Raw genomic sequence first — 11,502 nt, 5'->3', positions numbered from 1 at the left:
TCGATTGAGAATACAGGTCTGATCGCAGGTATCTGATCTAATTCTTCTGCTAGTGGTCCTGAATGATCCCCTTAATGAGTGCCCAACAAAGATGATACCATCGACTCGGAAAGAAGGTCACAATCAGAGTAAGGTGCAGGTATAAACTCCTCAACTGAGTCAGACTCAAGAACTATTGGGTCCATTAGCTGTGCTTAAGGGTGGAAACAAGTCAGGTCAAGCCAGGCCAGTAATAAAGTATATTGGCCTAAGTCTTGTCTGTAGCATGGTATAGGCTTTTTAATGAGTACTGAACCTGGTCTGTTGTTAAATCTAGCTTGGTCTGAAGTCTATCAATAGGCCTATTTTTTTAATAAATAATTAAATTTAAGATATAATTTAATTTTTAAAATTATAAAATATAAAATAATAAATTTATGGACAATATTAATACAAAATAAAAATAAAATATCAATAAATAACTATCATTGATTAAAAAAAAGACAATGCATATGAATATTTCCACTTGGCTACTTCTAAAATATGTAACATATCAAAATAAAAGACTTTATCAATATCGAGAATTGTAATAAACCAACTAAACATAACATCAAATTAAAGCTAATAACTACTTAAATCAAAACAAAGTAAAGGCAGTGTTGGACAATTAATCCATTAATCCTCCAAACTTGAAAGTGATTTAATCTTCTTGATCCAACACCTTGAAAAAAAAAACACAATACACATATCATTAGATTTTTAAATAGTGTAAATACAACAAATACTTTTTTTATTAGTTAAAAGAGAATGTTCAAAATAAAATTGTGGTAATAATCTTAGTATAAATTATATGATATCTCATTTATATATCATGAAAATTCAACTTTATTATTTTAATTACTTACATATATCATACCAATATCAATGTTCTCACATTTAAAAAGAGAAATATTTTCTATAACATGGATACTTAGTCAACAAGATAAATATTAAAAAGTTAATTTTTATCTTTGGTTTTTTCTTCAAATCATACTTGTTGTGAAGTCAATCTCCCCTATAAATGAGAGCTTCAATAGACTCTTGATTTAGTTGAGAACGATATTTATCAATAACTCTTCCTCCAAGTGCTAAATGAAGACTCTAAAGCCACCAGTTAGACAGAAATTGTTAATATATCCGCTGCCATTTTAGATAAAATCTTGAACTTCAGTTATTGTTTTTCCACCATTCTAAAGCAGTAAAAGAATTGCCTTCAAGAATGTAAGCACTCTCATAAAAAAAACTTCTAATTCTGATTTGTTGGATGAATGGTTTCTTTTTTTTCAAACCATATTCAATATTTCATCAATTTCACTAATTTGAGAACCAACCACATTAGATGAATCAACTACTCAAATTGTTGTCTCACCATATATTATTTGCAATGTATTCTTCATTTTATCAACATTTTCAGCAGCCACTACTCAGATTTGTAAATTAAAGAAAAACAGAATTTAATAACATGTAATTTACACTAGGAATCCAAAACACAAGCAAGAAATATTACCATATATTGCACTTTTTCAAATATTTGTCAAACTTTTTTTCATTGAGGTTGTCATTTCTTTTATGAAGAAATCTCTATCCTCAATAGCATCATCAATTACTTATTTTACCCTCCAAATTTAAGAAAAATACAAATTTGCAGTAGGATACTCACTATAAAAAATAACATGAATAACAAGATTAAAAATTTTTAGAAGTTTGCAGATCTTCTCAACTTTCTTCCAATCCTCTGATGATAGTTTGTAACTATAATGGGGTGGGATTCTCTTTTCCTATAAACAGAAAACATAGATTTAAATTTCAAAGCCACAGATAACATATTATAAGTAGAATTTCATCTTGTGGGACAATCAATGATGAGTTTTTTCTCCTTCAAACGCTTGTTTTCAGCAATCTCAACAAATGTTTTAAATCTTGAATCATTAAAATTGACATACTTGACTCTTTCACGAACTTTGTGAATAATACCTTTAATTTTATCTAGTCCATCTTGTACCAACAAATTATAAGAAGTATTGTCAACAGATACTGAGAAGATTTTGTTTTAAATTCCCCATGTCTTCAAACACTTGAAAATAGCATCCGCAACATCAATGTCACGTCTAGGAGCAGGTACTTGGACAAAACTCAAAATTCTTTTTTGAAGATTTCACCCTGCATCAATAAAGTGACCTATGATAATCATATATTCAACAATTTGATAGCTTGATTTTCACATGTCAAGTGTCAAACTTATCTTCCTAACATCTTGCAACAAAGCTTTTAGTTGTTTTTTTCTGCCTCATATATTGCCAAGCAATCATTTCGAGCAGTTTTGCGAAAAACTTTATAAAATTCAGAATTGACATATTGAAAGTCCCACATCCAAACTTCATCCTCAACAATGTTGAAAGGATACTCATGAACTATAATTGCTGCAACAATTATTTATCTCATCTTCTCTTGAAAATATCTTGCACCTAGTGTCACAAAGAATTAACACTTGAATTGGAAGGTTGAAATGGAATTAATGGTTGCTTGTTTTAGTGTGGCAACATACAATCTCCTTTGTAAGCAACTACTAGAATGCCTCCGTAAATGTGAAGTACTAGCTCCTTTTTCAGCGTAAGTAAATATAGATTTTCAATACTTGCAAATAGTTTTTGTACCTTTAAAACTTTTAACTTGATCAAAATCATCCCAAATTGGTGCAGTCTTCTTCTTTTTTTTGTAATAATAGTTTCATTACCACCAATTCTTTACGGTTTTTAATTTAATCTCTCGGCCATCAAATCTCATCAATTTTCTCGAGTCTCTCACTTGAAATCAGCCCTAAAACCATCGTCAACACTTCAGTTCTGATTGCCTCACAAGGGCCGAACCATAAAACTCTCAAAATTCAACAATATTTCAACCAAAAATCAAGCGGATACTCAATCAATTTCAAACAATAATCATCACACTAACAATCACACATTTAGAACACAATTAATCTTTACAAAATTACCGAATTCTACCTCTGTACGGCAATCACAACAACTGAAGCTCCATAGAAAGTTTCTGACTGAACAATTGAAAAAGAAAACATCGAAAATCGGCTACTTCACCTTCTTCTCACTTTGGCCGAACCATGCAAACTTGGGAAAAAGCTTTACCATTGATTTTTTCCGAATAAAAGTGGCATCAACATGAAGAGGAGGAAGATACGAGCAATTTAATCAGTTTAGATTTTTTATTAGAGTTACGAATCTAAGGAAATCAAGGTTGGAAGTTCTTCGGTTCCATGGAATCACGTTCTTCTCTCTCGGGTTCTCTTTCTTTTCTTTTGTCTCGGTGACCAAATGAGAAGATAATATGATGATTAATTAGTGATGGTAATGAGATGTCAAAGGCATTAATTGAAGGGGGTTAGATGTCGCGGTATTAAGATGTTGAGTCAGCAATTCAAGTTATAAATATTTTAAACGGATAATTACGAAAACTAAATGTATTAAAATACAAGTAATAATACATATAGAGATAAATATATGAGTCACTAATATAAATGACATTAGTAACTTTGTGATCGCAAGGATATAAAAATCCATGATAAAGCATTAGCGAAACTAAGTTCACCGAAAAGTACCGATATTTATTTATATCGGCATATATTAAAGTTAATAATATTATTATTATCAAAACTCTATTTTAATTAAAGCTCTTAAAATAAAATAATAACATAATAATATCACATTATTATTTATTTTTATAAAAAAATCGGAACCAGCTTGTCAAATTAAAACTAATCGCTGCAAAAACCGAAATCTAGCAAAACGTCTTTTACTTATAAAAACTTAGGGTATTATTGTCACCATCCCTTCCTCCTCCTCCTCCAACTCCTCCTCCTCCTCCTCCTTTTCTCATTTGATTTCTTCCTTTTCTTTTTTTTCTCCTCCTCCTTCATTATCATTATCATCAATCTTCTTCTTCTTCGTTAAATATTACACCATTAGTTTAATGATTCATTTAGTTATAAATGACATGGTTAATAAATTTTAGTGTCAAAATTCTAAATTTTTCTGTGTTATGGTTAAAAAAGTTTGGTATTATTTTTCTGATAAATTTTGCACAATTTAAAACCTTCTCTTCCTTCTCCTCCTCCTCCTATATTTTCATAATTCTTGTTCACCCTTTTAGCAAGAACCTGTGTCAGAATTAAAAAAATTTTGTGTCAAAATTAAAAAAAATTCTGTGTCATGGTTAAAAAAAATTGTGTATAACATCTTTTGTTTATCTTCTCCTTCTTATTTTATCTTCTTATACTTCTTTTTGTTTTAACTTTTTGACAAGAATAAAAATAAAAAAAAATTTACAAAAAAAATACATAATGTTGTAAAATTATTAGGAAGAGAAAGAAGAAAAGAAAAAAAATACAGCACTAACAATAATAATAAAAAGATGACGATAAAAAAAAATATACAAAAAAAATGTATTTATATTAAAAAACATGGAATATATTTACGTTAATGAAAAGTTAAAACATGTCTAATACATTTTCATTAGTAAAATTAATTTTTGTTGAGTTTAAATTAATTTTATTAAACTTAGTTACTAACAAAATTTAGATACGCAAGTGAGACTGATAAATATATTACTATTATTATATTAGTTTATGGCCCAAACCATTAAATATCATACAGTTGGTTATTGAACTAAGAAAATGATATTTTTGTCTTATATACAATAAGTGTTTGGGTTAATTATATATTCTATGAGAAAGTCTAAGAACTAGAAATTTTTGTATTTTGTGGTCAGTATTTAACTATAAAAAAAAAGTGAATGATTTTTTATTATTGAATATAATTTCACACCATTAAAAACATTATTAATGATCAATTGATGGTTATAAAACACAAAAATTACTAATTCTCTATCATTCCTAGCTTGCATCTTTATAAAAAAAAAAATTGTAAATAGTTAAAAGTAGAGGTTGTTGACTTATTATATCTTGTTCAATAATTTCCTTATATTCTATCATTTTTTATCATATCTAATGAGATTTTGACAATTTTTTTTATCATTCATTCTTTTGATTCTCAAATACTGTTAAACTTCTAAATATTCACATCACTTAATAAAATATTTGAAAAGTAGTATATATGATATTAAGAGTTAACACATTAAATATCTAACAAAGTTACCTTTGATTAATTGTTTTACTAATTCTCTCTCTCTTTCTCTTATTATTATTATTATTATTATTATTATTATTATTATTATTATTATTAAAGTAAAATATTAAATTAATCTTTTATATTTGAGTATAATTCTATTTTGATCTTTAATATTTAAAGTATTTTATTTGAATTTAAAAAAAATTATTATTATATTATTACTATCCTTTTCTTAAGCTTTCTTTTAATTTAAAGGGTTTTGTTAAAAGATATATATTTGTTAAAGCTATTATTAATAAAAGTTTAAATTTTTTTCTATCAATATTTGCACGAAAAATTTATTGAATATTTAAATTATATAGTTTATTTATGAAAAATTTTCAATTAATAATTTTAACAAATGTTTTAAAATATTTGTTAGCCAAAATCAAATCTAAAAATAAAGTAAATAATTGTTCGTCGAATATCTTTAATAAAAACCAAACTTAGTTGAAATATGAAACGGGATCTTTGTGTTTGTTTAGATTTGAAAGATGAGAAATTTGACTATTTGAGAATAGACCACTCAGAAAATTAAAAAAAAAAAAAAAAACAGAACAAAAAAGAGAAAAATAGTATGTGATCATGAATAAATATGGATGTGGATGACCATCAACCTCTCAGCTTCTTTTATTTATTGCTTTATAAAGTTCACTTTAATTCCCATGCTATAATTCCATAATCGATAGATCCATCATTCCATGTACCTTCAAGAATCATGGTGCGTTCCTACTATTTTGATGTTGAATATTAAAATTATATAATGAAAAGTATGATTGTGACATTAGATAACTCAACCAATAGAATTACACTTTACTTATGTAAGGAGGTTATATTAAGTTAAAAAAATGCTACTACCACACTCAACCAATCCCAATAATCCAATGATGAGATGTAAAACTAACTCTGAATATTTGCAAGATCATTAGTTGTGCAACCAATATCATCATGTTTATTTTTATGTAAAGTTATTATAACAAGAAGATAGAATCTAATAGCATTGATGAGAATTAGTCATGGTAAAATTCCAAGCTAATATCACTTTAAAAATAATACTTAAAAAGAAAAAAAATGTCATGTAGTAATTAGCCAACTGCTTAGATTTATGATTCCGGACTCCGAATAGAAGGTCTTTGAATTCAAGATTTTGGTGTTGCATTTTTTTAAAAAATTCTGAAAAAAAAACTAGTTATTGACTCGAATAAGAGTGATAGAGTCGAGAAATTATAAACAGCAAAAATCTGCGTCGTATTCTAATAGTTCTAATTGACAAGAGTACTAAAAGAGTTGATTACGAGATTGATGACTATTTAGTAGATCTCCAGATAATGATGACCAGAATAAGAATGAAGATGACAACAATAATAAAGATGTCGGTCAAGAATTCCACAACAACGATTATGATCGTGATGATGATCCAGGGTCTAGTGCAGGTAATGTATTTTATTGGTAGACTACTTAGTAGACTATTTGGTTTTATTAGTTGGTAGATGTATTTTTATTACTTATTAGTATTTTATTATTTCGTTGATGTATGTATGTGATGTATTTTTATATTTATGTAGGTGACACAGGTACAAGTATCAACTCCATCTGAACGAGGCAAAAACTACAATCTTAGAGTTGATCCTCCACATCGTAAAGCTAATCGATTCACCCCGTTTGCGTTCAACAAGGTCGCTAAGAAATGCAAAAATTTTGTGAAAGAGATAAAGTGGACAATGAAAAAGTAGTATGTTCTTAAAATTATGTTGATGATTATGTTAATTCATTTTTTGTTAATTATATTAACTAAAATGTTGTTTTTATCGACTAAGTACTAAATACTTGGATACAATATATAAAATACAAATGTCATAGAACTCTCCTACTAAGGAAATACAACAACGCTAGTAACTTTATTAAGCAGAAGAACATGCACTTACACCATCGTGTTGACGGCTTCTACTACAACTGTGGCCCTCGCCACCACATTGCCTACAATGCCTAGGACCACGCAACATCCGAGTGTCTATCTCATTCAAGAAGTAAGTCATCTTTGGTCGACCTTTAGTAACTCGTCTGAGGAACGAATTTGGTACGAATGGAGATCCGTAGTAAACAGACCATGTTGTGAGATTTTCTAGTAGCCTAAACCTAGCTTTATATACCCTTCGAATTTGGTCCATCTTATAAACATCACAAACGTACATTTGCCAATCTACCCGTCGATTCTCACAACAAGCATATATATGTCGACACAGAATTCGGTCCACCTGAAATTCACTACAGTCACAATATTGTCGACGTAGGTCAAATGCATACTCCACTCCACTGGGCATCTCACACACTTCAAATATCTCATTCTACCCGTCAAAATAAGTAACCTGGATATTTTCGAGGCACGTTGATTTGCATGCAATTTGGAGGTTACAAGCCCATAGAAAATATGTCCATCATTAATGCAAGCCTCAGCTTTGGCTCTTTTTTTGTGAACAACTAATTAAACCTATAAAATATTGCCTTGACAAATGCAGTGAGTGGGAGATTGCACGCCCCTTTAAAACTGAATTGATGCGCTCCACTAGATTCATGGTCGTATGACTCCATCGATAACCACCATTGGATGCCAAAGCATATTGTTCACGTAGGATCCGGTTTAACTAATTAGTGTGAGTCTCACCCCGTTTTCGTAAATGCTGATAACGTATCTTGTATTGTCGAGCCGTTCTCGAATATCTTGCAATAAATAAAAGTACAAACACCAAGTATAAATGACATTCATAATAATGATAATCATAACAATAACAAATTTCAATATATTCAAATTTACATACGTTGACGATAAGCTTCAGGTATATATGGTGCCTTGAACTTCCTCAATAAGTTCGATTCTATATGCTTGATGCAAAACATGTGAAAAGCTCTAGGAAGCAACCAAGCTCCGTTATTACGAGCAATAGCTGAATTAATGGAGTCGTGTCGATCAGCAATAAGTTCCACACCATCCCAGTTACCATATGTTGTTGCAAGTTAATAAGAAAAACTGTCACGTATCAGAAGTCTCTCCCTCCACAATGGCAAATGCAATAGACACGATATCATTATTATTATCCTATGAAATTGTAATCAATAGATAACCCTTATATTTTTCATACAAGTGAGTCCCATTTACCTAGACAACTAGTTTGCAATGTTTGAATGCTCTACTGTAAGGATAAAAATTTTAGAAGACTCGATGTAATACTCGAATATCAGTTACCAAGTCATGCCCCCTAGTATGAAGGTATGGTTTCAAAATGAACGACTACTGATAACTCCTTGTGACATATGTTCAAACCATATGGGCAAAGATTCGTATGAAACTTTTCCAACATCTGAAAATTTTTTTTACTGACTTTTACTTTACTTACCATGCTTTGCGATAACTTATGGTGTAATTGAACTTCAGCTATACTTTCGCAATGACTGATTTCACCTTCATAGAGGTGTTAGCCTCTACCAACGGCTCTATTACTTCTGTAATTGTATTGAAATCCAGCTTCGAATGTCCTAAAAAATGGTGACTTTAGTACAAGTGTGACTACCATTATACCTCCTTATATCTTCTAACAGTACTTTCTGCGAATCATACTAACCCTGATCAGTAAATCACAACTTGTGTTGTATTGTGTATATTTGATATAAAATATCATCAATTTCAACTTATACACCCAATAATCTACACTTTTACGGATGGTATAATCTTTCATCGCCATAATGACAATCACCCTAAAACTAAATTCTATTTCTACGGCGAATTCACCATCTATCACAATAGGAAGCTCTACTACAATATCACGAGATAAATATTTAATAAATAAGTATTAAATAAATAAAATTTAAATTAAAATCTATCTATAAATTATACGTTATAAATATTTATTTATGAATTTATATTTCTAAAATCAATTAAAATTATATATTATAAATAAATATTTAATAAATTAATATAAATATAAACATATATGTTTTCCTAATCAAGTAAGTATCCATAATTTAACTATAAAATTACTTAAACCTAGTCAGGTAATTATTCTATATCTAACTAAATAAATGAGTAAACAAATACTAATTAATAAATTATATTCCACGGATCACGTATATCATTAATCGATATATAATATAAATAATGACAAAATTTTGTTTCTTTTTCTAAATTTAACTAAATCTACAATATTAATCTATCATATAAACAAATATTCAAATTTTATATGTGCATTTATATATTTAGAAAACTCCGGCGCATGCATGATCTCCAAAATCTAATGCGCGCATGAAAGACAGCTCTTCAAACGGATGCTGATTTGCTAGTACATTTGCCACTTCCGTGATATCTGCCTCCATAGTGCCTTAATTTTCGTCTTCATTTGGATCAACGATCTCATAGTTTCTTTTAAACTCCTTATCGCTATTACTATTGTAATCTTCCCATTCGATATTTCGATTGGCTTCAGTTTGTTTGAACTCAATATACAACTCGATGAACAAAATTTGTGAGTGAGTTTCAATATACATTGAAAACATCTCTTACATGCTCGCTTCATCGCTTACGTACTTAGTTTTGAAATTGAACAAATCTACCAAATACTGATCTAGGATATCTATATAAAATACATGATACTCTCTTTGGTATTTGAGAATCTATAAAGCACTGACACTTCCTTAATTTGCCGTGTCTGCTTGTCAGACATATTTCAAACATGACACTCTTCGACATTCATCTAACACGCGTTTCTTCTATGTCCAACAGTCTCTTAATAAAAAATAAAATTTTTTTCTCCGGACACGCTTTGACACACTTAAATACCATCACGTGTCAGTGTGTCTAACCTTATTCTTAATAGGTATTCTTGAAATGAGTTTAGAAATATTATATTGTTAATTATTAAAACAAAAATATTTTAAATATTTTATATAATTAAAAAAAGACATTAAAAATAATAAAAAAATTAATTTATATTTTAATATCAATAAAATATCAAAATATCATTACAATTTATCTAAAAAAATACACTATATTTTATATACATGTCGTGTCTCTGTATCTTATAAGAATTTTAAATTCGCATATCCGTGTGTCTCGTATCGTGTCCCATGTCTGTGTCAATACATCATAATTGAGAATCTATCTTCTTACAAATCATATCTTTTAATTATTCGATCGAAAGTGTAAAAGGAATAACAATTTAAATAGATTCTCACATACAAATTTCACTCCTTTAAATATTTGTAACAAATATGACCATAATAATATACTTTTAACATAACTCAATTATCTATTTTATTTTTTTACTCACATTTAAAAAATTTACCGTAATTTTTGGAAATATAAAAAAGGGAATATGAGAAGGTAAAGGAAAAATAGGGCTGACAATGGGTAGGGATTCTACCCTGATCCTACCCGCAGGTTAAAAATTTCATTAAAATTCTATCCTATTTTATTTGTGGGGGGAGAATCTCTTAACTCTAACTCTACCCGCATTCTAAATTTCTAAATCCTACCATTTCCAACCCGCAGAAATATTAAATTTTTTTAAAGCAAATATAAAACTCAATCATTTCAAATTTCATACATATTAATAAAATAAAATTATTTTAATATCGTTAATAATTTTTTGTTAATAATGATTAAGATTAACTGTTAATTATTAACGATTAATTTTATAATTTTTTGTAATTTAAATTTCTTTAAGGCATACCCTTATCTATCCTACCCACAATAATTACAATTAAGATTAATGGTTAAAATTATTAAAATACCGATATATTTAATACATTTAAAGTTTTTCCCCAAACATAATACACATAGGTTTTCGTATAAAAAAATTTGACCGCCTAACATTTTCGAAAGAAAAACGGTAAAATCATGAATTCAAAATCTCAGGGTTTTTTTATATAAACTAAAAAAGTCATTTTTTTAAAAAAAATTAATCAAAATAATTTTTGGAATATATTTTTTTTAGGATTTAGGATGAGTTGCCACACTCCAGCGAACCTCTATAATTTTATAGAGTTCGTCGCACTTGCGAATTTTACTCTGAATTTTTCATAAATAACTAGTTGAAATGAAACTCAAATTCTTAAGCTTTACAACTGACAATAGCAACCATTATCATCGTCTTCAAGGCTACGTTTGTTTACAGAGACAGGACAGTAAGACAGGGACACAGAGATACAAAATTATGTTTGATAGAGGAGACATGGACAGAGACAATGTGTCCAGAGACACTGAATCAGTGTATTTTGTGGCCATCATGACAGAAATGATACGAAGACACTGACAAGG

The 11,502-nt window shown here is 28.8% G+C and overlaps 1 protein-coding gene and 1 pseudogene across 1 annotated transcript; both read right to left on the bottom strand.

Moving 5' to 3' along the window:
- Positions 1-915: 915 nt before the first annotated feature.
- On the bottom strand, positions 916-5,915 carry LOC148566188 (zinc finger BED domain-containing protein RICESLEEPER 2-like; annotated as a pseudogene).
- Positions 5,916-7,096: 1,181 nt separating this feature from the next.
- LOC148566187 (uncharacterized) lies at positions 7,097-7,516 on the bottom strand. The gene has a single exon (XM_088487424.1). The coding sequence runs from the start codon at positions 7,514-7,516 to the stop codon at positions 7,097-7,099; it is 420 nt and encodes a 139-aa protein (XP_088343550.1).
- Positions 7,517-11,502: the final 3,986 nt, after the last annotated feature.

Source organism: Arachis ipaensis, chromosome B5 (genome assembly GCF_059453495.1).
Source record: "Arachis ipaensis isolate K30076 ecotype BB chromosome B5, ASM5945349v1, whole genome shotgun sequence".
NCBI classification, from domain to species: Eukaryota; Viridiplantae; Streptophyta; class Magnoliopsida; order Fabales; family Fabaceae; genus Arachis; species Arachis ipaensis.
The sequence above is the reverse complement of the archived record's forward strand: the minus strand, read 5'-3'. Positions and strand labels throughout refer to the sequence as shown.